Here is a 27,982-nt window from a genome sequence, read left to right on the forward strand (position 1 = left end):
CTTTCCAAGATCAGCACGCATATAGGCAGGCTAACCAGGTTGCAAGCTGGCTTGCGGGTCACACTTTGATATTACTCACAGGTATACATGTTTTTAATAGTTATATAGTCCTTTACCAGGTTGCACAAATCTTTTATGGCGAGACTGGAGTTTATTTCAATCGTAGAGTTCTGTTGTAATTTAGTTTAACGGTTTTCTTGTATAAAAAAATTAAATAATAATAATAATAATAATAGTAATTATCGTGTGAATAATGTAAATATTACACTTTAAAACAAAAATGTAGCCATTGTAAGTTTTATCTCGACTTGTGAATGGCTAATTAGTTACTAAACTTAATGAAATAATTTATTTAAAATGTGGTATATTTTAATTTCCAATGCATTAACTTTACACATGTTTATAAAATTCTAACAAAAACTTACTGTTTAAAATACTTAAAGAGTGCACGGAGGTACTTTTTAGTATTTTCCTTAAATTTTTATTACATTTCTAAAATGGAAGTCAAACATTATAGTAAAGAGAAGCTAAAAATAAGTTAGGCTGAACGAGCATATTTAGTAAAAATTCTTCTATTTAATGATAACAAATACAGTATATCATTGTCTAGATTATAATTTTTCATAGCAATCAAAACCACAGCATTTTTATTCTCCATAAGAGGATTAGGAAGCACACAAAAATATTGTTGGTATTTACAAATGTAATAGACAGCTTTGTAGCCAAACAAACAGAAGGTTGAAAGCATTCGACGTCTAACAAAATCAAGTATGAAACATATCATTTGAAAGCTCAAATGTTCAAAGTTTCGACGTTGCAAGTTTGATGAGATCCTTTCGAAGAATTTTACCAGATGGATTTTTAGGTACGGAAGATATGAATGCCACTTTTCGAATTCTTTTGTACGGAGCCACCTGTATATAATACAAACCATGTTAACGTTTCTTGGCTAATAACATTTATTGATTTCGTCAAAAAAAAAAAACATTTATTGAAAGCATCCCATAAGTATATGTTTTTTTTTGTTTATATCCCATAAGTATATGTTTAATGTAAACTAGTGGAGTTGTAAATGAAACAGGACGGTAGCGAAAAATACTTTCTCACTTCTTTTTTATCATCTAAAATGTTCCAAATGTGATCATTACTTGGTAAACATTTATTGAACTCATAAGTCATAACCCAGGCATCAAATGAAGAAAGAAAAAAAAAGTGTGATTGTTGAGAAGTGTTGAAACAAACAAACCTGCTCTGCAACAAAATCCATAACTTGGCTTTCTGAAAGATTACTTCCGGTCTTCCTTACCACATATGCCATTGGATATTGCCCTGCCTCTTTATCTGGATACCTGATATATACATACAAAACATTCAAAGGACTTGACTAGGAATTAGGACTGGTTTTTCTCCTTTCACATCATTTTTTTTTTTACATTAAAGCAGACAAGACAAAAATACAAATCAAGATACTAATTCATAATATAATAATCTTTGGTAAATGCAACGCTTACGGTATTACAGCAGCATCTAAAACAGAAGGATGAGTCAGCAACAAAGCCTCTAGTTCTGCTGGAGGGACCTGTAACATTTAAAAAAAATAACTTCCATGAGATTTGACAATATTTATGTTCTTGTCCTAATTGTGTGTGAGTAAACATTAACATATGTTGGAGTTATTTAGTTGAATAAGCAGCATGCATGCAGTGCAGTGGGTGGCTACATTGTGGATATATTATATAGTAAGATAACCTGATATCCCTTGTATTTAATGAGCTCTTTCAAGCGATCCACAACAAATAAGAATCCATCTGTATCAATATAGCAAATATCCCCTGTTTTTAACCAACCCTCTGAAGTAAGGGTTGATGTAGTTGCCTCTTCGTTACTGAAATAACCTGCCATCATCAACCAACATTCATGATTAGTTAGCAGTTAGCATACATAGAACTGACAATTAAGTGAGTGAGGTTATATCTAATACTAGTGGTATAGTAGTAGTTAGTATTTTAGAAAGTGTTCATCTAATCTAATCTAATCTAGTATAGTCAAGAGAGTAGTATTAATATTAAATTCCAAAAGAACACATGTTCTCATTCTCAAACGAAACAACTCTGAATCGCCAAACAATAATGATAAATTACTAGTAGAATATTATAACCTCGTGGATAATATTTTAATTAAAAATAAACCAAATAATAATGATAAATTACTAGTAGAATATTATAAACTCGTGGATCCATCTGGATTTCCAAAATGAATACTAGTAGTTTATATGTCAAATTATTGATTGATTACTAATTAATTAGAAACAAAACAAAACACATGTGAGAGGCAGTGGAATTAAAAAGAAAAAGAAGATGAGCGCACCAAGTGACGGACCAACCTTTCATAATGGTGGGACCCCTGAGCCAAAGCTCACCGGTCCGATTAACCGGCAAAGGTTGAGCAGTTTCAGTGTCAACAATCATAGCCTCCGTAGAAGCAGAAACAAGCCCAGCCGTGCCATACTTACGAGTCTCTTCCAAAGATTCAGTGGAACTCCCAACTCCAGATGATTCCGTCAGACCATAACCCTGAAATATAGTAACGTCAGGGTACTTTTCAATAAACCCTTCCGTAACCTCTTTGCTCAGAGGAGCCCCTCCACAGAGCACTGCCTGAAGGGAACTCAGATCGTACTTGCTCTTAATTATATCCGCGTTGTTCAGCATAGCCACCAGTATGGGAGGCACAAGTGGCAGATAAGATGCTTTGAATTTCTCAATGGATAAAAGCATATCGTGCATTTCGAACTTGGAGAGAACAACTGTGGTTGAACCCAAAGCCAGTACCCCCAGAGCGAACACTGCAAGACCGTATATATGAAACATTGGAACAGTGCATATGAATGTTTGTCCCTGGCCCTGCTCTTCTTCTTCTTCTTCTTCGTATTGGCTGAACCTAGCCAATACGATTTGAACCAGCGCTATGAGGTTTCTTTGCGAAGATACTACTCCTTTGCTTGGCCCGGTCGTTCCAGATGAGTAGAGTAGAGTAGCAGTGTCGTCCTGGTTGACTCGCTCCATCACCCTACTCGAATCGGGTTCTTTTTTCATCATTTCCTCCAGTGTGTTTGATGAGTAGTGTCCATCGGTTTCCATGAGAATAATTGGGAGTGAGGGCGATGATGCTCCTCCTCCTCCTGTGATTTTTGAAACGAGTGGAGGGGTTGTGAAGGCAAGGACGGGTTTAGAATCTGCGATCTGCTTTGCAATTTCGCGTGTTGTGTTGAGGGGATTGGTGGTGGTGATGATGGCGCCGAGGGAGATGACGGAGAGACACACCACAGGGAAGTATATGGAGTTGGGAGAGAGGAGGAGGATGACGTCACCCTTACGGATTCCCATGTTGGAGAGAGAGGAGGTGACTGCGTCTACTGCTCGCCAGAGTTGTGGGTAAGTGAGTTGACGGCCGGTGGAGGCGTCGATGAAGGCGATGCGGCCATGATGGGGGCGGGAGGAGATGAAAGTAGTGGCATCTAAGGAATGGTTTGGAGGGAGTGGAAGGGGTTTTCTCTTACTATAGAAGATTGAATTGGAGCTGCAGAACCCACTTCTTGGATCAATCATTCTTCTACTATTCTCGAGCTCCATCTCAATCTCTCTCTCTCTCTCTCTGTTTTCTTTCTTTACTCTCCTCTCTTGTGTTAGTTGATTTTTTTTTTTGTACCATCTAAATACTCTCTATTTATGCCATACTCCTATTTCATAACAATTCCTTCATTATCAAAGGAGTGAAAGAATAAATAAAGGAAAATGCTGAAAGGCACGGTGCAATCTTCTTGCAAATCCCGGGATGAGCTGGCATCCCCACTTTCTATTCTATTTCATCCAAAATGTCCAATATAACCCTAGAGCTTCATCTCTTACTTCATTAAATGACGCAACAAAATCCCTCCGGCTAAAGCGTCGTCGTTGCCTCAACTATCACTAAACTCCCCATCGTCTCTCTTACCTGCAACTACGTCGTCTCCCTTCGTTCTGACAGGCAACTTCGATTTTCCATTTTTGGTGACAATTTGGAAAACCCTCCTTTCGGTTCACGCCTCACAAATTCACTCTCCATATGGTGTGACGCCACCGCAAAAGTGTGGCTTTTTCTCCTCTTATCTGCTTGATTTGTTTTGGGAAATTTGGTTTTTGCAAAGTCAATTGACGTTTGCTTTACTTCTCCCAAGTGGTGGAATTTCAAACTCTAGTTACTCTCCAATCGTGTGTTATTGGATAGTGCTGTCAAAAACATAGGAAGTGCGATTATATTTCAATTACCAATCTTGAATTATATAGTAGGAATTATTTGTTGCTTTTTGGCTTATATCCAATTGGATTAGATTAGATTCAATAATGAATAACAATGAAGACGAGAACGACGATGAGAATAGCGACAAAGACAAGGACATTTGAGACAACAAAAATGATGGGCATGCGCAACAATAACAACAACGAAGATGCAACAATAGATATATCAAGTCGATGACGGTGATGAGTCAAATTGTTGTGTTGACAATGACTAGTGACGGTGATGAGTTAAAGTGATGAGAGATTTTTTCTTCTATTTTTATTTTAATTAAGAAAATGTGACTACTTCTCTACCCTCACATAAATTGAGGGCATATGCCCTATGCTGATGTGACACCAATAAAATTCATCCACATGTATCTAGTCTCTATTTCCTTTTCTAAAAAGGCAAAACAAATCTTTTTTATTTATTAATAATTATTGAATTCATTTGAATCATCAATAATATGGTAATAATTATTGAATTATATTCCTTATTAGTCAACAATCATCAATCAAATTCTTCTCAACTCAGAGTCATGTTTACACGCTTAAAAAACTGTGAAAACTTAATTTCAAACATTCACTTCATATTCATTTTGATATACACATTTCAAACATGGAAAGCTTGGTTGAAGCTTGATTAAAGGTTGAACGAATATTGAAATTTCAAAAACCTAATTACCAAATTTCAAAATCATACTAAAATTTCAAAAACACTAAATAATTTAACAATAAACAAATGAGAAACTGGACCTGGATTTTGAAGATCGAAGCTGAAGGTTGAACGAATCTGAGGAGAAGCTTGAATGAATGAAGGTGAAATCAGAGAACGAATCTAAAGCTTGAAGGTTCCATACAAAGAACGAATCTAAAGCTTGAAAGTGAAATCAGAGTGGTAAAAAATGAGTATAAACGATTGGAAGAAGAAGAAGCAAACAAATTAGAAAGTTTAAAAACGAGTATAAACGATTGGAAGAAGAAGAAGCAAACGATTGGATGAATTGAAAGTTTTTTATGCGCATAAGAAAGTTGCGTTAGATACCGTAAAACTATTGGAAGAAGAAGCAAACAAATTAGAAGCAATTAGGATCAAAATGTAAATTCATAAAATATAATACCTAAAATGTAATTAATTTTAAAATAAAAATAGTCAAAATTACTTTGTGGTAAAAAATTAATTATGTTTGACTTAAATACATGTGGATGAATTTCATTGGTGCCACATCAGCATAGGGCATATGCCCTCAATTTATGTGAGGGTACAGAAGAAAAAACCGAAAAGAAAAATATAAAAAGTTCATTTACAAAACTTTTTTTTTAGAGTTCATTTACAAAATTTTAGTATTTTTTAAAATAAAATTAATAAATTATGAATTTTCTAAATCAAAATATCAAGATAAAAGTAACATATTTTTGACCTAAAATCAAATTTTGAGCACCATATATATTTTTGGACAAATATTATTTTTTTTGTTGGGTACAATTGGACAAACATTTTATAGTGCTCTCTATAAATATTTACCAAATAATTATAAATACACATCAACTTAACAACATGACTAATATTTCATGCATTTTACCAAAAAAAAAAAAATATATATTTCATGCATAAAAATTTAGTAGGGATAAAAACATGATATTTGTTTTATAAATATGAAAAATTAAATTTAGTAATTTTGCATAGACAAAAAACTTATTTAACCCTATAAAATATTATAAATCACTTTCTAGCTACTAAGCTACTAGACAAAAAAATAAAATAAGGAATCACTAAAATTTAAAATAATGACAATAAAATATATACACATAACTTATGTTCTTTTATTTTTAAACTTATTAAAAAGGTAAAAATTAATTTTGCCACTTCCTTCTTTTGTATTTCTATTCATCCAAACAACATGCAATTTCTACTTTATTTCTTTGTTATTTCTCTCTTTTATAATTCTCTCTTTCCTATTTCTTTCTTTTCTATTTCTCTCGACGTCCAAACACAATTGTTTTTAATCTTAAGTTATAAAAATTTATTTTTCTATTATTAAATTTCATATTTAGCATGTTTCGTAAATGTCCCAAAAACACCGATAAAATAAAGCAAATGTTAACGAGTGTTCTCAAGACATACTTTAAGACGTTAAATAATAAATTTTTATTAAATTTATATGAAAATTAAAATCATAAAACTATAATATTTAACTTTTTGAATAAATAATTTTTTTCCTTAAGTAGGCACTCTGCAGCAATATCGTAATAAGACCCAAATAATTATTCAACTTTATTGTACTCTTTTTTTATACTATAACTTTAAGTAGAATGTTAACTTGTGCCCTTAAGGCACATGTTAAGGAAGCAAAAATAGAAATTATTAAATGTTAATTTGTGTATTTTAACTTTTGAAGCATTAAATTTCTTGTATCATTAAATGTTGAATTTCTATTTTGGTATATCTTAACATGGACCATAACTTTAATTGTACTTTTAGTTAGTCTAGCTACATACATGACATAAACGTGGGGGTGCTGGAATTTTGACTGTTGGAGGATTGGTCCATTGAACGGTGGTCGCTCGCACTACAATGGTCAATGGTAATGCGTGCGGTGGACGGTAGAGTCTTCTTCTATTCTAAAGTGTCTCTTCTCCTATGCCCCTTTAGGCCTTTACCATTGTTACGGTGGAAATTCTTTGATAGCCATAGATATAAATATGAGTTGTTAAGCGTACTCACAAAACAAATAAAAATGATGAGAAAAGAAATAAAATGATGTTGATTGATGTGATTATATTATTTTTGTTTTAAATTTTTGAATTAGTGTGAGTACCCAAATAAAATACTAAGAAAACGCTCTTAGTTCAGTTTGGTAGAACGCGGTTCTCCAAAACTCAATGTCGTAGGTTCAAGTCCTACAAAGCGTGATATCATTCTTCTATTCTTAGATTGATCTTTACACTTTCTAAACAGCCTAATCAACGGGGTTAAATTTTAATATATAAACACAGTTTGTGGGTCGATAAAAAAATGTTCAAAATATTAATGTCATCTCTTGGGTTTAAATGGTTTTCAAAAAAATTATAATTGCACAAATGATTTTTTTTTTTGGTACATAATTGCACAAATGATTTACCTAATACCAGATTGATTAAAATAACATAAAGTAGTTTCCGTGAGCTGAGCTCGGTTGGTAGGGATATCGCATTATATGTGCAGGAGTCCGGGTTCGAACCCGGGACACTCAATTTATTCATTTTAGGTGAATTTTCTAGCCACCAAGTTATTTGAGCAAAAATAAAATGACACAAAGTAAATATGTACTATATGATATTAATTAAGCCACTTAAGACATAAAAATATAAAGGTTATGAGTTTTTATTTTTTAAGAATATCGCCAATAAATATGTACATCTACGTGGTCATATTTTATCACATTTCAAATGTTTAGAATTCAGACCTCTAAGATTTTCATTATTAACCGATGTATGAATATCAATGAAGCGTGTTCTTCTATTACTATATATTCTCTTTTGGTAATTTTGTTTCAGCATATATGCAATTTCATTTATTAGAATATAAGGGAATTTTATTATAACATACAAAATTCACCTTTTATGATTTTTGCAAGATTAAAATCACTTTATATGAAGGCTCGGAATAGCTCGGATATACTTCATGCAACTGCTACCCCTCCACTTGAAGTCTATAAATACATGCTAAAAAGTAAAACAATTAATATATACTAGATAGTAGTTTGGAGAAATGGATAATCAGTATATCCATGGACAGGGTGATGCGTATAAAAGGTGGCCGGGTCAGGGTGGTTGAACTCATCCACATTCAACTCAAATCTTTTAGGGAGGTCTGGATTTGCCAAAAAGAGGCGTCCATAAGCCACTAAATCGGCAGCACCACCTGCTATAGCGCAATTCCCTTCATTCCTATCATAACCTCCAGCAACAATAAATGTCCCTTTAAAGACCTCCCTAATAGGCATCAATGACCATTTGGTGGTGTCAGACTTATTAAATTGTGTGACCATCCTAGGCTCGATCATATGACAGTACAAAATTCCCAATTGATTCAATGATTCAGCCATATAAGTACCCAATACTTGAGGATCAGAGTCCTTACAATCATTATAATCGGCGAAAGGGGACAATCTTACACCAACCTTGTCAGCTCCGATCTCATCAGCTATTGCCTTAATCACTTCAAGTGGGAAGCGACAACGATTCTCTAAGCTACCTCCATACTCGTCATCTCTGTCGTTCACTTTATCCTTTAAGAATTGATCCAACAAGTAGTCATTACCTCCGTGTATCTCTACTCCATCAAAACCTGCTTCCATGGCATTTTCTGCAGCAATTTTGAAATCATTGACAATCAAGGGGATTTCATTTGTTCTTAGACGACGAGGAGGTGGGTATTTATCAGTTGTAGCATCATTATTGAAGATAGATATCTTTCCGAAGAGACTTGTTTGTGCATGATATTGGGGGTTTACCTTCAGGCTGATATCCTGCAATATGTATCATGTATCATCAAGTAATAATATAATTTGTTAGTTTACATTAATTACATCCTCGAAAGTAATAATGGGATAAAGATGCATACATACATACATACCATAGTTGGATACTCTTCCGGCATGCCAAAGTTGACAGAAAAATATGGCCCCTTTTTCATGAACACTACTTACAATCGGTTTCCATGCCTCTACTTGTTCCCTTGTCCAAATGCCAGGCGTATTTGGGTACCTTTCATTCAGTCATCCACATAAAACCCCAAAATATTATTTTCATATTGTATATATGACATGTCATTTAAAATATGTCACGTCATTTTTTTTAGTAAAAAAATCGGAGGAAAGAACCACAATGAGTGATTTTAAAATGGAGGGATAAATTCTATGAATCGGTGAAAATAGGAGGACACAAAAATTATAATTAAGCCTTATTTTATCAAATATTTGTATAATGATTATAAATGTAAAATAAAAAATATGGAATTGAGAGTGGAGAATGTAATATTAGTTATAGAGTACAATAGAAAAACAAATAACTAACTCAATTTTAAACATATAATTTTTTAGGTAAGAGAGAATCCTTCAACAAGTTTAGAGGGAGGGAAAGGATAAGTGGTTAGAAAAATTGTGGGAGAGTTATGCACCATTTAAGGTGATAGTTTTTTTTTGGCAAATGCTCCTGGGTCGCCCCCAACTAGAAGGAACTCATCACTTCCCGGTTTGTTTGATCCGGAAGATGAGGCTAGGTGTGTGTGGTGCAAGGAGTCTTTGAAGCTTGTCTTTTTTATAAGTGCTCGTTTGACGCTTCTATTTAGTATGAAGTCTATAGGTGATTTGTGGTTTGCTTGACTCTTTTTGGGTGATTTGATTTTGTGATGCTAGAAATTTTTTGTGCTGTGTTTCATAGGTGGTAGGGTCTTTTGTTGGTTTGACATTTCGTTTTATGATTTATTTGGAAGGATAAAAATGACTTCATCTTTTTGTTTAAATCATCATCGTCATTTTTTGAGGTTGTGGAGGTGATTAAAATGAGTACCCATGCAACATAGATTAAAACCTTATCTTAACATTGGTTACTAGCATAAAAATTGGGGTCACCTTATTTATTTATGAATGGATCACAAATTCACTTTATTGTACTCACTTTAATTAATTTAGTCCTTAATATAAGAAAGAAAAAAAATACTTTTAAAATTAATGAAATAATCTATTTATTTGATTAAAAAGTTAATCAAATATATCAATCATTCAATAATTTTAAAGGTAAAAATTTCTTATACTAAAAACTAGAGAGTACGTATTCTTAGATACACCGCCAAAGAGTTGAATGGGGGCATGTTGTGTTTCTTAGTACTAGTGCCACTTCTTAAAAGATTCAATTATTGTGGGGCTGCAAATTGATATTTCTACAAATAGATAAAATAAAGAAGGAATACTGTTATTAATTAGAAACTGAGTTAGAATAGAAGTATATCTCTATTAGGTGCTCCGCTTATAAAGAATAAATACTTACCCTTGTGCTGTGTGAGACACACCAGAGGCTTCCCCAATCAAGAAGCCACCCTTGGTTGCTCTTTGAGAATAATAGAGAGCAGCATGAGGCTGAGGGACAAAGTTGTAAGATCTTGTTCGCGTTAACGGAGGTAACACTATCCTGTATTATTAATTAATTAAATCAAACATAAAATAAAATCACTCTTAAGACAAGAACCATTATATATATCACCTGTGAGATAGATGTATATGTACTCAAGAATCATTATATATATTACCTGTGAGATAGATTAAAGTTTCCCATCTTGTATGGAGTGAGCAGGGGTATTATCTCTCTTCCCTCCTCCACTACTTGGTCGTTCCCTTCTCCTTTCGTCATCCTTCTATTTCTTCACAATCAATACTTTACAGTAGCTAGGTTAGCCTTTGAAGCGCTGGTTTTGTTACTTTATTTCCAAATCATATCGATTACGTATATGGTTTGGAATTGAACTTGTTTTTGACTTGTATTAACCTTGCGTGTTTTTAAAACCTCGGATGTGGCCACTTTTGTTTGGATCTGGATCATAAAGGACTGAAATCCCATATATTCTATAGAAAAATCACGTCATCAAGAAAGGGGAGATATGGATTATTAGTGATATAGTTAGTTGCTATAGAATAGTTGAATGGTGGTTGAGGTAAGGATATGGATAAGGATTTGAGATCTAGAGATCAAATTCTCCCACAAAATATAAGCAAAATACTAGTATTTGTTAAGTTTATTGAATAAAATATATATATTTGACTATAAAATGGTTCAAATACATGTTTTATTTTATTTTTTTTGAACCAAACAAACTTAGATACATGCTTTATTTAATAAACTTAAAAAGTTAATTTTTGTTTATATTTAAAACCGAAGTATTGGCAAAAAAACTGAAGTAGTATATGGATCAAATATATTTGCAGGCATCGAATTTTTTCAATCATTTTTTTTTGTCTAGTTTGATGAGGTTAATGGGAGCTAAGACAACAATGATAACTTACCTCTGTCGTTATATAGTCTAAGTGTATGTTTGGTTTCACATTTTCAAGTCTCAAACGTGCGTAATCTTGAAGCCACAAATTGGAGCTAAATAATACTCTATGTTAATCACTTTTTTCTTTAGCAAAAGAGATGGTAGTAACATCTTCAAGTCAAGTTGAGAGGAATTTGAAGGGTGTTAGTCGATATGATAATAAAGATTACATTAATATTAGACATATTCTTACATTAATTCAGCGGATTCGTGGACTCGGATGTGAATATCAACATGTCTTGACATATATACCAATATGATAAGTGAGTCACTGTCCACATATGCGTTGACTTTGTGAAAATTAATGGGGTAGTAATGTTTTGCAAAGGAGACCAAAATCACAAGTTTGTAAAAAATAGAAGCCAAAAATGCAATTTAGCCATTATTTTATTATCGGTGCGGTGTAACTTTTAATGTACGGCAATCTTAAAAAATAACTTATAATATGGGTCAGGATCAAATGACACCAACTAGTTTGACACCAAATGTTACACCTCTCGATAACGTTTTAACTGATATAGATTTTATCAAATGACATCAAAATTAACGGTTTACGTCTTTTTTTATATGTTGTTAATTTTTATGCGTCGCAATAGCATATCAAATCATTTTGGATTTGTCTGAAGTTTTACACAAATGATCTATATGATATAAACTTTCAATCTAACAGTAGATTTTATAAAATTTATATCGCTTAAAACGTTATTGAGAGGTGTAACATTTGATATCAAACTAGTTTGTGTCATTTGATCCTATTATAATATATATTATCTATAAGTTGTTGTCTGTTTATTTACATAAACTACCCAAAATAGCAATTGAAACTAGCGTATAATTTTATTTTATTTTTTTTGTCAAGAAACAAATGTATAAGTTATATATAGCAATTTAACATTGCTTCAAAAAAAGCATATACAATTTAACATTATATTTTAAAAAGATAAATATGACAAAGGCTTATCTATGCACAAAAATAATGGCTAAATAGCATTTATTTAAGCTCTTTAACCAAATAAGCCTATAGTCAAAATTTTGGAGCTTCATTCATTTTGGATCTTTAAGCATTTATTAAAGTGATATGACACATAACTTTCATTAGCAAGCATTCTTATCACATTCTATGTAGTCTCTTGGGACATAAACTAACTGATTGACATCCCCTTAAAACTTGTGTTTACATTTGAGAATACAGCAACACTGGGAGTAAGCAAAGTGTAACTAATGTTCATTTGAACTCTAAGAATCAAACAATATTCACTTCAACAATTAAAGACAATATTAAATTTGAAAATGAGAACGATAAACAAGTATAAATCCCAAGATACACGTGCAACTTGTACACAACTTCATGTCTACGTTAAAAAATCCCAAAAAGAACTCAAGCTTGTATTTTTTGCCCAATTGCTTGAATTACATGGAAATTAAACCAAGTAGAACCACATGTATGGTTCAAAATTTTACTAAGATTTATTAATGAATTACATAGAAACCAAATAGGTGAAGACAAAAAGAGCAGATAATATACAAGAGAATTTAACTGTCTCGTCTCATATGTCTATTATGTCCATCTCGAATGCACAATATTCAGTCTCTCATTAGCAACATGAGCAATGCTAATGACACACTTTCAAACACACCCTTTTAACACACTCCTATGACATTAAGTCACGTCACATCTATTTTTTATTCTTTGATCTGTTAACCGGTTGCAAATTTGAAAGACAACACCACTTTAAAAAAAATTAATATTTTTTTATTTAGAATCTAAGTGCATCCCTCATCTTCTCCAAGACTCATTGGGTCTCTACCTAGATCTGCGATGACCTCCAACATAAAGTTTATAATTTTCTCATGATTTGCTCTCAGCTTCACACACACACGCGCGCACCATTTGTAAACAACCCATCTTCTTCACCTTTTCAATTTCAACACCAACCTTAACTTAATTTTTTACTCATCATTCTTACGTAAAGATAGATCTGATATGGTGAAGGATTATTTTTCTCAACATCAAACTAAGTTAAGAATTTTCACATCAAGATAAATTTGGGTATTGTGGATAAGGATTCACAAATTGAATATTTAACCGATATCTCTAAATTTGGAACAAAACGCATAAAAACCTTAATCTAAACTTTTCATTAGTGATTTAATATAATCGATTTCTATATAAACAAAAGATTTGGATTTCTACATGTTATGTTGGGGACAAGTTGTTTTGGTTTTTGTTTTTGTCGTCGTCTTGTATCTTGCAGGTAATTTGTTCTTCTTTGCAACTTGGGAAGAAAATTGTAGTGAATTTGCAGTATGGTGAGAGGGAGGGTAACTGGAGAAGATGAATGGTTAAAAGACCAAATAATAAAAAATAAATAAATAAAATTGTTTTCCAATGCATCCGGTAACAGGTAATCAAGAGAGTAAAAGAATAAAAAATGGGGTGACATGGCCTCATATTATTGGAGTGTGTTAAATGAGTGTGTTTAAGAGTGTGATATTAGCATTCTTCTTAGCAACATTAATCGAACAACTAAAACAAATCTTTATATAGCATGGTCTTAACACAGACAGATCAACATATTTCATGTTACACCAAAGGGGAAACACTATTAGAGAGTAAAGCACAAACTTCCAAGATTTAAATGGAGTTCAAGTTTGGGCTACAAAATCAAAACTTTAAATTTCTAGCAATATTCAGTACTTAACAGGAGCAAGGATTTCGAGCTGTGGAGCAAGTTTGTCGTCTACAATCTTCTCTGCTTTAGCCCTCAACTTAGTAAGCAGCTTCTTCTTCTCATAAGCCAAATGTGCACGTTCCTTCCTCTTCTTCTCCAGCTCCTTGATGGTGTCATTGTAGTTCCATCCAACCTCTGATGACAATTGACCAAGCAAGCAGTATTTGTGTCCCTTTTGAAGCCTCAACACCCTAATTTCATTCACTCGTTCAATATTCAAATTCAATATAAAAACATTTGAATTCAACAACAAAAATCAAAAACTGTAAATCAAATAATACAAATGGAACTTACTTAAGAGCATCAGGAACAACCATCCTCTTGATCTTGTCATATGGAGGAGGAATTCCCTCATAAACCTTCAATCTAGCAAGTGCAGCTTCTCCACGCTTGGTCTTATGTGGAATCATTCTACATAAACACAAAATACTTCTCAGTAACCTCCTAAACATAACACTCAACTACACCACTTTCTAATAATAACAAGTTCACAATTCTATAAAAGAAACAAAGATATTCAACTTCAAAACAATTCATCCTAAATTTAATAATCACTTCAAAAACCCTCCAAAGAAGACATTATACGTAACCACATAAAACTTTTGAAAAACCATCCAAAACATAACAGAATACTCAATAACACGTGTATGTTTGGTTCTGTTGTGGCCTACATTGTATGAAATGGATTCAATGCTGAAACGTTCATGTAAAAGTGTGTAGAACAATAAATTTGAGTCTAAAAAACCAATTCTAGAATCAAAATCTCTAAATTCTATATTCTTAGAATAAATTCTAGACACAAAATCAAGTTAGAATCAATTCTAGATGTCAAAATCAACTCTACACTTCTAGAATCAATTTCATAAAACTCTATCAAATTAAACCAAATAACCAAAACCTATTACAATGTAATATACAAAATGCGATTAATTAACAGAAATATAGAGTGATTAAGCTAATGACTAACCCACGAAGAGTGCGCCAAAAGATCTTTGAAGGTGCACGAAAGTGAATAGGACCATGAGAAGGTTGAGTGTTCATACGCTTACGAAGGAAACGCATGTATTTCATCTTCTGTCTAACGAGTCCACCGGAGATGCTAATTTCTTCACATCTAACAACAACCACCTTCTGACCATTGAGAAGCTCCTTTGCTACAATAGATGCAAGTCGGCCGAGCATGTGGTGACGGCCGTCGATCACCACTCTCTTTGCGCATACTCCAGATCCAGACACCATTTTCGCTCTTCCCGGCAGCTTGGTTCTTCTCCGGAGATAATTAGGGTTTCGTGAGTATATAAGAGACGAAGAGAAGAAGTTTGTAATTTTGGGCTCTTTCTTATATTCTGTGTAAGCCTAAGCCCAATATAAACTTTTTCTTTTCATTATTAGCCCAACATGCTTTTTCTTTTATTTTTTTATTTTTTTTACGTAAACAAAGTGATAGTGCACTGCACACAACTACAAAGTTTTCAAGTTCAAATTCAAATTAGAATAAAGACTTCCAAACCGCCGCCGCGCCTTTCAAAGATTGAAACAAAAACCCTCCCGTTGTGTTGTTGAGCCTCGTCGTTTTGCCGCCATCGTAAAAGAGAACGGTGATAAAAAAAATCAGTATCAAGCACGAAAAGTCAAGTTCTTTCAAGGGATATTAAAAAAATTGCGCTTAATTTAAGATCGAGGGAACGATGTTTTGAAGATTGAAATCGTATTTTGTGGAGACAAAATGTATACTATGAATGAAGAAACACTAAAAGAACTGAATGTGCACTAATAAGGTCCATTACTTATGTCTAAAAAAGATGCCTATAAATGTGTTTGGAACTTTGATATGTCTTTAGCTGAATGAATGAGACAAGCATCACACTTTCAAACACTAAATTGGTGATTCGATTTATATTTAACTAGCGGTCAGACAGGCGCGTTCCGCGTCAGTCTGTGTGTATTATGCAAACTTATGTAAAAAAAAATGTCTTATATTATTATGAGTTTGTTGATAAAAAAAATTTGCTACTAAAAAAAACAGACATAAAAAAGTTAAAGGTATCATGAAAAATCCATACTAAAATTTTTTGTATCCTCTTTATATATAGGTATAGATGAAACTCAAAATGAATAATAACCAATCAATTTTGATTGATTGTCATTATAGAGAAAAAAAAAAGTTAATTCAATTTTCGAAAGTAATTTCGAAGAAAACTAATATATTCGTGGGAAGAAAAATACACATACATTCATATGAATAAATTTTCATATGTATTTATTTTGAAATTAAGTAAGAAAAAAAATTATTTTTATTTATATTGAGTATTTTTTAAGTGGGAAGTAATATTTTAATTAAAGCTCTATTTGAATTGATAGAATATAATGGAATAGAACTGAGCGGGATTGAATAGAATAATGTTTTATTGTTTGGATTTTAAAAATAATGATGGAATGGAATGGAATAGGATGGAATGAATTTCATCTCATATCATCACTTACCTTCAATTTTGTTCATCTCCTTTCTAAAATATCCAAACAACGGAATGGAAGATTTATTCTATTCCGCTCCATCTCATTCCACTCCCATCTATTTCGCTCCTCTCCATTTCATTATATTCCATCAATCCAAACAGAGCCTAAGAATTAGGACCCGTTAACATCAAATGTCAAACTAAACGTTGACACCAAATCTTAATCGTTCATTTCACTTAATCTTCAGGCCCCTAATCTTTTATATTATAAGCTTGTATACGCAAGCAAACCCTAAACCCTAATTTGTTTTCCCTCCGTTTTATCTTGCAATTTTTATTAAAAAATAATATAATTTTGTCTTGACTAGGATTCGAACCCGCAACCCTTCAGTGCAAGGCAATATTTCCAACTACTATGACAAATATACCAATTGTGATTAAAAATATGTGCAACAATTGATAAGCACCGTCAATTTTAAAAGTATATCATATCAAAATTATTGTTGACTATATTATTCATCACGAAATATTTTTATGTCTTTAGAGAATAATTATCATGTGAGATTTGGAAAGTTATATATATATATATATATATATTCTAATACTATAACACCTTCACGTGTAAACAATTAAAAAAATACAATTTTGTCTTGACTAGAATTCGAACCCGTAACCATTCATTACAATATTATAATACAACACTCCAACCACTATGACAAGTAGACCAGTTGTGATTAAAATTATGTTCACAAAGTGTTAAGCACCATCAATTTTCATATGAAACATTTCATACGACAATTAAGCACCATCAATTCCCAAAAAAAAAAAGTTTGCTAACATAAACTAACCAAAAACCAATTATAAAAAAAATTGGGATATGATGAATTGTGTATATAATTTTTACACGTCCGATTACAATAAAATATTTACTCAATTTTTTTAAATTTTTTTTACAAAACATGTATCATTTTTTTTCTTCGTTGCCACTATTCTTTTATGCCAAAAAAATCATAATTCAATTTAAGATCACAATGTAAACTTTTAATATTTAATCAAAATTTAAAATAAAGAGTAAAAACAGTTTGTTAAACATGTTAAGATATATCTTTCGTCGCCGATGTTTTCACATGGTCAGTTGTATGTTGCAACTTCAATAGTTACTTCTAGAGAATGATTAAAGATTCTGATTATCGACAAATACAGTGAAGATGCAAATAAAATTTCTATTGTAGTTTATAAGGAAATATTTCATAATATATCATAATTTCCGTTGTATAAAAATTTATCCAAATTTACGGTTAATATTACTCCAATTTTTCATATATACCTTTTAATAGACCCGTGCGTGCACGGGTCGAAAGTTCTAGTTATTCATCAAACTCTTAATGTGGACATTTAGTATTTCTTATCTCACTTTTAAGGCTATTTATTATATTCTCTCATCAATCTCATTCACGTTCTTCCCCGATGCCTTATGTTTTCAACCTCTTATTGTTTTTCTTTTTTGTTTCTTCTGTCTATCAACCATGATGTTCCTATCATTTGCAATTGTCAGAGGTAGAGATTTCATGATTCTTGGATTTTTAGTTTGTAGAAAAAAGTTATCACTAAAATAGATTGGATGCTAAATTGTGGCACATGACAACTTCCTGTTCTCTCCTCTCATCTTTTGCATCCGGCAAAGAAGCACTTCGTATAATTTAATCTTTAGATATAAATTGAACCTTAAAGAAATCAGTACCTAATCCATTTTTTCTCCTTAAAGAATTTTTTTTTCTTCGAGACTAAAATATGGATCTTGATTCTTCGACCATCATGCTCTAGGGATACTTTTTAAGAGAATTGGGTGGGGTGAGAAAGAAGATTGAGAATCACGTAATATTGAATTTGACCATTCTTCTTTTTCTCGACCACTCTTTGAAATATTGTTGTTTTTCACCGGCTTCAAAAAAATGTCCAAAAATTGGATGTTTAGGTGTAATGGACCGTTGCTTCAAAAATAAAAAAATGTAATGGACCCTTTAGATGTCTCGGTATCAACAAAATTTGAATTCAAATGTACTTGTAAAATTTCACCATTGAAGCATGACACAGTAGCACAATGGGGGAGAGGCAGAAAAAAAAGAAATCGAGTGTGAGAATCTATAAATGCTCTCATTTTTATTTTGGAAAATTTAAACTGTTCGATTTAATTTAATGGTGTTTTTATACTAGTCCATTAGTGATGGACTTAATTGAGTCTTTACTCTACAACATATAAAAATATGTAAATTGAACATGATGTTTCTATTTATTCGTTACATCTTTTTTTTTTTAATAAACCAAAATGAGATATATATATATTTAAAATGGACCAATCGTCCTCCCAGCACAAGATGTGCCAGAAAAGACTAAGTAAGGTTACAAAGATTCAAGATACATGACCATAAGAAACTAAACAAGGCCCAAACAAAGCATAGGACTAGACCACCAGCTATGGCAGTTCAAAGCTAAAGTACTACTCGTCGCTTTCAACCACCTAAATGAAAAAGTCTTGATCTTGTCCAACATGTGATGCACTGAGTTTGATGAACCTCTAAACAATCTGTAGTTTCTTTCGGTCCACACAACCCACACAACCGCAAGCCATATGAGCTGCATAAAAGAACGTCGTGCTCGAGAACCGCCTGCTGAATCCGTGAACTGAACAAAATGATCGGAAGGAGTCTGAGCAATCACCAAAGAAGAGCCAATCCAGGAGCTAACAAGAGACCAAAGAGCGCCAAAAGTGCTGCAAGAGAGGAACAAGTGTTGAGCCGACTCAACCTCTTCGCAACCAGAGACACACTGATGATCCTCCGCAGATAAAATCCCTCTAGTAACCAGATTTGCTTTGGTAGGTAACCTGTCCCGCAAGAGACGCCAAGCACAAATGGAAACCTTCAAAGGAACCTGTCGGTGCCAAATGAGACCTGACGCAGCATCCAAAGTAGCCGCATCCTGTGTCGTCAAAAGCTGATATGCACCACGAACAGTATAAACATCGTCCAAATCTGACTGCCACTGCCACCTATCTAAAACATGATCCTGCAAGGAGACGGTAAGAAGTAAAGACTGACACTCACCCAACATCTCCTCCTCCCAAGCCCACAACCGACGCCGCCACACCCACGCCTCCCCTCCAGCCCCCCAACCCTGCATAAACATCTCGGCCACAGACGCCGATTTGTTTTCTGCCAAGTCAAACAACCGCCCAAACCGCTCCCGCAAAGAGGTCCCATCCACCCAGGGATCAGTCCAGAAAAAAGTGTCAGACCCATCCCCCACCTTTCTCAACACATGCTCTCTGAACCACCCTCCCTCTACCTCACCACCTCCACCCCGAATACGCGCCAACTCCCTCCACCACGTAGACCCACGCACTCCACCCTCACACAGTCTGCCTCTCTCAACCCCATAACGACCTGCCAACACTCGAAACCATAAACCCTCTCTATCCACTAGCATCCTCCAGCACCACTTACCTAACAGGGCTAGGTTAAACTCCCTCAACTGCCTAACCCCCAAACCCCCATACTCCTTTCGTAAGCAAATAGATTTCCAGTTAATCCAAGATATTTTCCTAAAATCCTCACTTCCCCCCCAAAAAAAATTAATCAAAATAGATTCTATAGAAGAGATAGTACCTGAGGGAGCTTTAAAGAAGGAAAGAGCATAGACAGGCAGAGAGAGCAATACAGATTTAAGCAGAACTAGACGACCACCAAAAGAAAGAAAGCGACTCCTCCATCCTGATAGACGATTCTTTAAACGATCCAAAACCGGTTCCCAAAAACCTAAACGCCTCGGATCACCCCCTATAGGAAGGCCCAAATAAAGAAAAGGAATCTTTCCCACTTTACAACACAGAGCAGACGCCGCCTCACCTAACCAAGAATCAGGGATGTTAACCCCAACCAGCATACTTTTGTGAAAGTTAACCCGCAAACCCGACATAGACTCGAACAGCACAAGGACAGCCCGCAAAGCACGAACATTCGCCCAACTTTTAGTCCCCATCAACAACGTATCATCGGCAAACTGAAGGTGCGACACCGTCGTCGGTGATAGCTCACCAACACTGTACCCCGTAAACAGGTTGCTCACCAACATGGCCTCCATCAATACATTAAGACCCTCTGCCGCCAATAGGAAAAGAAAAGGGGATAACGGATCCCCCTGCCGTAATCCCCTTTCGAGAGGGAACTCATCAGTCGGACTACCATTGACTAAAACGGAAGCTGTTGCCGTACACACACATTCTTTAATCCACTTCCTCCAAAGGGTCGGAAAACCCATTCTCCCCATAACAGCGTCCAAGTAACCCCAGTCAACCGAATCATAAGCCTTCTCAAAATCAACCTTAAAGAGAAGTAGCCCCTTCTTGGTCTTACGGGCCTCATCCACAACCTCGTTCGCAACCAAAATGCCATCAAGGATCTGGCGACCCTGCACAAAAGCCGTCTGAGATGCAGCAATCACACTTCCCATCACAAGACGCAATCAATTCGCTAAAACCTTGGCCAAAATCTTATAAAGGCTGCCCACAAGCGATATAGGCCGAAAGTCATTCAATCTTTGGGGACTATCAACTTTGGGTATCAATGCAATAAAAGTGGCATTTAAACCCTTAGTCAATCTACCATTACGGTGAAACTCCGAGATAAAACGCATAATGTCCCCTTGCATCTCAGCCCAGAAATCCTTGATAAAGCCAAAATTGATCCCATCTGGGCCCGGACTTTTATAACTGTCACAGTCCCACACCGCAGCCTTTACCTCGTCCAAAGAGAAAGGCTTGATCAAACTGCTCACCTCCGCCACCTGCAGCCGTTTAAAATTAAGATTTTCTATCCCAGGTCGTTCCACATTAACAGCCTTGAAGTGGGCCGCAAAGTGAGACACGACCGCGTTCCTAATAGGGACCACACCCTCCACAACGGCGCTATCCACCTGCAGGGTCGAAATAGCATTACCCCTCCGTCGGCCCGCAAGAACAGAGTGGAAATACTTAGTATTAGCATCCCCTTCCTTAAGCCACCGCGAGCGAGACTGCTGCCAACAGATACTAGCATTCAACCGGGAAAGCGAATGTATATCCGACGTCACACCATGAAACTCCGCTAACTCCGAATCAGATAAGACCGCTTCCCCCCCCCCTTCTCATCAAACGTTGCAAGTTGATCCTTCAAAGCCGCAATCCGACTAGGTATATTCTGAGTGTGAGTCATATGCCACTCTTTCAAGGCTGTCTTAATCCCTTTAAGTTTTTCTTTTAACACATAACCCCCCCAACCGTCAAACTGAAAAGAGTTCCACCTTTCGCGCACAAACAGTTTATATCCAGGGACATCGCTCCAACACTTCAACATCCTCGTGGGACGGGGTCCCCAATCCTCCTCATCCGCTGCCAGAACCAAGGGACAATGATCAGAAAGTCCTCTCATCCGAGCTACTTGTGTACAGTTAGGCCAAGTCAAGCACCATTCCCCAGAAAGCAAGAATCTATCCAAGCGACTCATAGAACGCCCGTCCCATTTAAACCAAGTGAACTTTCGTCCACACAGTGGTAAATCAATCAAGGTATTGTCATCGATAAAACGGTTGAAAGGAACAAGATCCAAGGAGCTATTCCCGCCTCTGACCGAACGACGTTCATCAGCGCTCCTGACAGCGTTAAAATCCCCGCAAACACACACCCTGGATCTTCCCAAGGCCTGAATTTTCAAAGAAAGCGAATCCCACAAGGCCTGCTTGGCCCGTGAATCGCACGGCGCATAAACATTCGCCACATGGAACTCCTCCCCAGACCTAACGAACCGACCATGGCACCACAACACGTTTGAAAATTTGTTACATCTTGAAAATTTGTTCTTTATATTTTAATTCATTAACCCATTTGCTTTAAATTTTGTTTCGTACTATATAGTTTATTTGTTCTTCACCTAATGTTCCTCCTAGTTTGAGAATCACGTCATTGTCTTATCTTTTATGAACAATGATAGTTGATTACATCAAATATTACGTGGATTGAAAAAATAGTAGCAGTGAATATATATAAAAAAACAAATAATAACATAGCATAAATTGAAAGAAAAAAAAAGTGTTGCAAATTCATTAAAGTATCCGTACCAAACTGAACCAAACCAATTAAATTGGTTCGGTTTTATTTTTAAAAAATATCATAAACTTAACAAAATCAAATTAAATTTTCCAAAAATTAATCCAAACAGGTCCAATTAGACATCCATGTGATTTTTGTCATCTTTTAATTTCCATTTGATTTGATTTCATATTTTTGGGTGACCAAACATAAATCACGGTTGAGAGGAATATTTGGCGTAAGATTCCCTCCTGGTTCCAGCGGTGCGAGTGTGAAGCAACTTTGGTTCCTCCTCCTCAGTAAAATATAAAAGAGAAAATATTACAGATTTGGAGAGGTGAAGGAAGAAGACGCAGAAGGAGAGATTAATGTGAATTGTAAGGGAAAGATACAGGAAAGTGTTGTGGGAGGATAGTTTTAAATCGGGCAAAGCAAAAGCTCCTCCCTCCCTCCCTCACTTCCTTTATTCTTTGCTTTCAGTCTTCTTTTTTCCATTCTCTTTCTTTTCCCAGTCGACAGAGAGAGACAATTGTGATCTTTATATCTCTCTCTCTCTCGACTGTCTACTTCTCAGATCTGGTATCCGTCGATAAATAGAAGATGGAGAGCGAAAAGAAAACTTCGCCAATATCTAACTTTGGAGCATGGGGTATGAACGTCGTAAGCTCCGTTGGAATTATCATGGCTAATAAGCAGCTCATGTCCAACAACGGCTATGCTTTCACCTTCGGTCAGTCCTCTCTTCTGTTTCAATCAGATCTCTTGCGTATCATCTGGATCTGCACCCAGATCCAAATTTCCATATCCATATTTTACTTGATTTACATTATTGTTTCTTTAATTCGGACCATAATTCATGTAAATCTTATTAATCTTATTCATATTTACCAGCAACTACGTTGACTGGGTTCCACTTTGCTGTAACTGCTCTGGTGGGTCTGGTGTCAAATGCTACCGGTTATTCTGCTTCAAAGCACGTACCTATGTGGGAGCTTATTTGGTTCTCAGCAGTTGCAAATATATCTATCACAGGGATGAACTTCAGCCTCATGCTCAATTCTGTTGGATTCTACCAAGTAAGCTTTTCTATCCTTTTACATTAAGTTCAACCGTCTGTGTGTGTGTGTGTCTTTATTGATCTATTTTCTTTCTTATAATTATGCATTCATTCGCCCCTTGGTAAAGCCCAATAGCATGTATTGAATCGGCTATCCAACCAACCCTAGCTCTTTTACAATGCTTAGTTGTTGCACTGCGTTGATTCATTTCTAAAACCCTGCCCAAATATTGTGACAACAATTCCATATTGAAGCTTTGAATTGATTGTCCTGTGGTGTTTTTATATGATTTCATTATTTCAACATAACTATCTGGTTGTTTGAACTTGAAGAGCTACAATGAGATGTTTCGAGTTCATAATCATATGCCTTTCTGTTTCACTTTTGCAACTAACTATTATCGGTAATAATGTCAATCCTCACAGTATTAGTGCCTTAAATATACTTACGGTTAGGTGTAAGGAATACTATTGCTGACATCCAAAAGTTTATTCTAGTATAAACTTACATCTTCAAGTGTGAAAACCTATGTACTATGTAGGCATTTTGTTAATGTGTGCTCTGCTCCAGAAATATTTTGCAATCACTAGCCAGATTACAATCATCCTCATTTTGTAATAATTTCAAATTGTGCTAAACCCTTCCTTTCAGAAACATATGCATTAGTTATTATAATTACATCTCAATATTTAAATCTTGAGATTTGCAGCACTTTGCTTACTGTTGTCTGACTCCCCATCACCAAGGCTCAGCTGTTTCCTCCCATGTGCTCTAATTTTTAAATGAAGCCTATTCTCGTATTTTTCACTTTGAATCTTCATTTCCTCCGGTTTTAAGTTGTTCAATTTCTCATTGTTTATGTGAACAGATATCAAAACTAAGCATGATTCCAGTGGTTTGTGTGATGGAGTGGATCCTTCACAGCAAACACTACTCAAGGGAAGTAAAAATGTCAGTCATGGTTGTGGTTATTGGTGTTGGTGTTTGCACTGTAACTGATGTAAATGTTAACCTCAAGGGTTTCGTGTGTGCCAGTCTAGCAGTTGTATCATCATCTTTACAGCAAATTGTAAGTGTTTATATAATGTTTGTGTTCCACCACGTGGGCAATATGGAATTTATTTCAATTTTTATTGAGATTTCATTTTCTCTTGTCATGCTTTTTGTATGATTGATTCCTTGCTATACCTAATATTTTTTCCCTTTGTTATGACAGTCAATTGGTTCTCTACAAAAGAAATATTCAATTGGATCTTTTGAACTGCTGAGTAAGACTGCTCCTATTCAAGCTCTCTCTCTCATTATTCTTGGTCCATTTGTTGATTACTATCTCAGTGGCAAGTTGATAACCAACTTTAAGATGTCTTCTGGTGCCATTGTAAGTGATCACCCTTTTCTATGTTGAATCTAGATAATTTTGCTTTGTATTTGTCGTTAAATATTACATATAGTGTTGGATTGTTTATTTAGTGTCTTTTGTAAATCTCTGCAGTTATTCATTCTTCTTTCATGCACCCTAGCTGTGTTTTGCAATGTAAGCCAGTACCTCTGCATTGGGCGCTTCTCAGCAGTTTCCTTCCAGGTTTTAGGCCACATGAAAACACTGTGTGTTCTGACTTTGGGGTGGCTGCTATTTGATTCAGAGCTCACTTTCAAGAACATCATGGGAATGGTTCTTGCGGTTGTTGGCATGGTTATTTATAGTTGGGCTGTGGAGCTTGAAAAGCACTCAAATGCGAAGACTCTTCCCCATGCGAAAAACAGCCTAACAGAAGAAGAAATTAGGCTATTGAAGGAAGGGGTAGAAAATAATCCGTTGAAGGATATTGAACTTGGTGAGGCTAAAGGTTAGGATGCCTCTCAGTCACAGATGGTAAAAATTAAAATTGATCGATAAGGATTAGCCTCAAGTTTAATGTGGATTACTACTTCAATTTAATTTGTTCCTTTTCTAGTTTACTTGCTGCGAAACTCTCGGTGTCTATCTGTTTACACGATCTAAAATCCATTTTATATAATGTTCCTTTATTTTGATTTTTTTTCTTCTTTTCTTTACTGTGTTGCTGAGGTTTGTTATTTATTTGGCTTGCCCGTAGATGATTGTAGATGAACAATATGAGGGCGCTATTGCTGTGTAAAATGTGTAAGTTGATGAAAGGCAATATATTCACTCAATTTTGTCCTTTTATGTGTTAGAATCAGCTAAAGTTTTTATCAATGAAGTGATTAATGAATGAACTCCTCTTAAGAACTATCATTTGCAAGAACCCAAGTTAAATTTTTGGGGTCCCCTTCTCTTTCTCTTAGGGTGTGTTTGGTTTGGAAGAAAAATTGTAAAGAGAGAAATAGGTAAGAGAGAGTGAGAGAAGCTAAGTTGCATGGGTACTCCATTTTAGACCGAGTACCGGTACCGGGTACGTACCGGGTAACGGTACCGGGTACGTACCGGGTACCTGTACGCGTATGGTACTCCCCCGGTACGCACCGACGCCGTACCTAATTTTTTTTTTGTTTTTTGCAATGGGTACACGTGTGGTACACCTGTGGTATGCGCGTGGTACACCAATCCAAAAAAACATGGTTTTTTTTCTTCTTTTTCTTTTATTATTAGTTTTTTTTTTATAGGAAGATTTACGTTTTTTATTTGTTTATAATATAAAGTAGCAACTATTGCTAAAAAAACAATAACAAAGTAGCCGCCGGAATTAATCACTCATTCATTGAAAAAGAATAGACTAAATTCAAAGAGAGATGAAGATCTAGTTTTTATTCATACCAATCTTCGTCTTCTCTCAAGAAAGAGAAATATTAATACTTATAATGAAAGTGCAACAAAAATGTGAGATATTCGTAGAGATAAATGAGATTTATTTAATATATAGTTGATATTCTTGAAATCGCTAGTCTTTCTCGCGGTGAACCTAACTAGAGGTCACTCTTTTTAGTGATGATGAAGAGGGAAATTATTGACTTTTTTTGAGCTAATTGATTTTTAATTTCATATTTTGATGTTTCGAACAATTTAAATTACATTTATAGTGTGGTGTGATTTTTTTATGTTTAATTATTTGTTTTAACAATATAACTATATTATTTGATATATATAATTATATTTTAAAAAAAAAATTATAGGGACGTACCCGTACCTTAGTTTTTCTAAATATGACGTACCCCGTACCGGTACCGGTACCGTACCCGCACCTGGGCAACATAGGAGAGAAGGGAGAAAGAAGTGAGAAAAAAGTAGATTTGAGATATTGATTGGATGAGAGAAGAAATAGAGAAGATAAAATTGTTGATTATTCCAAAAGTACCAAAATACCCTTAATCGGTAGTATATTTCATTGCTAAAAAAAAAAGATAGTATATTTCATCAAAATTAATTTAAATTTCTGGCTGTTTAATTAATTAGATTAATTTAAATCTTCACAGAAAAAAGTTAGATTAATTTAAATTATTTAAATTAATTTAAATTATTTAAATTCAAGATGTCAATATTAAAATTAATTTAATTCCTGGTTAATGCTTAAAAAAAAACAACTTTAATGCATCAGAAAATAAATTAAAGCACATATAACAATTTAAGAAGAAATAAAAAACACTTTTTAAGAAATCAATTAAGTTCCACATTCACATCAATATATTTTTGATTTCACATTCACATCAATTTAAAGCCCCGTATTTTGTTGACGGTAGTTAAGTAGTAATTATCCATATTCTACTTCCCCACCCACCTCTTCACTTCCCAGATCCGGCGCTGATACATGGCAAGGCAGTTCCTAGCTTTTGCATGTGTCATCGATCACAGCTTGAACGAATTTTAGCCATCAAAACGAGTGTTTAATCTCCATATTTTGTTAGATATCGTCACTGTTTAAGAAGAACAGAAGGGCAAAAAAGGAAACAAATGAGGAGTGAAGCTTTCTCTCGTCTTTCTCTTCAGTTTTGCGAAGAAACAGAAACGTGTGGGACCCACGTGAAATCAGTATCCCTTCTCTATTTCTTCTGTCTTCCAAACAGGAGAAGTGTGGCCTCTCTTTCCTTTTTCTCTCTTCCATCTCTCCTCGTCTTTCTTTCTCGCGTTCCAATCACAAGCTTAGAAACTTGAGGGTAAAAAAAAATAAAAGGCACATGTTAAGCCCTTAGGGCACATGTTAAGATATACTAAAATAGAAATTCAACATTTAATGATACAAGAAATTTAATGCTTCAAAAGTCAAAATACAC

At 34.7% G+C, this 27,982-nt stretch overlaps 3 protein-coding genes and 1 pseudogene across 3 annotated transcripts; 1 reads left to right on the forward strand and 3 right to left on the reverse strand.

Annotated features, from left to right (window-relative positions):
• Nucleotides 1–617: 617 nt before the first annotated feature.
• LOC123923510 (probable CoA ligase CCL5) lies at nt 618–4,294 on the reverse strand. The gene is made up of 5 exons (XM_045976199.1): nt 2,384–4,294; nt 1,750–1,895; nt 1,512–1,579; nt 1,247–1,349; nt 618–914 (listed from the first exon to the last, which is right to left on the reverse strand). Exons 1-5 carry the CDS (start codon nt 3,630–3,632, stop codon nt 801–803), a joined length of 1,680 nt encoding a protein of 559 aa, XP_045832155.1. The 5' UTR covers nt 3,633–4,294; the 3' UTR covers nt 618–800.
• A 3,553-nt stretch (nt 4,295–7,847) lies between these two features.
• LOC123924557 lies at nt 7,848–11,050 on the reverse strand (annotated as a pseudogene).
• A 2,853-nt stretch (nt 11,051–13,903) lies between these two features.
• LOC123902562 (60S ribosomal protein L13a-4-like) lies at nt 13,904–15,467 on the reverse strand. Its single transcript, XM_045952326.1, has 3 exons — nt 15,088–15,467; nt 14,415–14,531; nt 13,904–14,311 (listed from the first exon to the last, which is right to left on the reverse strand). The coding sequence occupies exons 1-3, from the start codon at nt 15,357–15,359 to the stop codon at nt 14,080–14,082; spliced, it is 621 nt and encodes a 206-aa protein (XP_045808282.1). The 5' UTR covers nt 15,360–15,467; the 3' UTR covers nt 13,904–14,079.
• Nucleotides 15,468–22,676: 7,209 nt separating this feature from the next.
• On the forward strand, nt 22,677–25,943 carry LOC123918125 (UDP-rhamnose/UDP-galactose transporter 2-like). The gene is made up of 5 exons (XM_045970093.1): nt 22,677–23,427; nt 23,589–23,773; nt 24,624–24,824; nt 24,972–25,133; nt 25,248–25,943. The coding sequence occupies exons 1-5, from the start codon at nt 23,298–23,300 to the stop codon at nt 25,605–25,607; spliced, it is 1,038 nt and encodes a 345-aa protein (XP_045826049.1). The 5' UTR covers nt 22,677–23,297; the 3' UTR covers nt 25,608–25,943.
• Nucleotides 25,944–27,982: the final 2,039 nt, after the last annotated feature.

This window comes from Trifolium pratense, linkage group LG1 (assembly GCF_020283565.1).
Source record: "Trifolium pratense cultivar HEN17-A07 linkage group LG1, ARS_RC_1.1, whole genome shotgun sequence".
In the NCBI taxonomy this organism is placed as follows: Eukaryota; Viridiplantae; Streptophyta; class Magnoliopsida; order Fabales; family Fabaceae; genus Trifolium; species Trifolium pratense.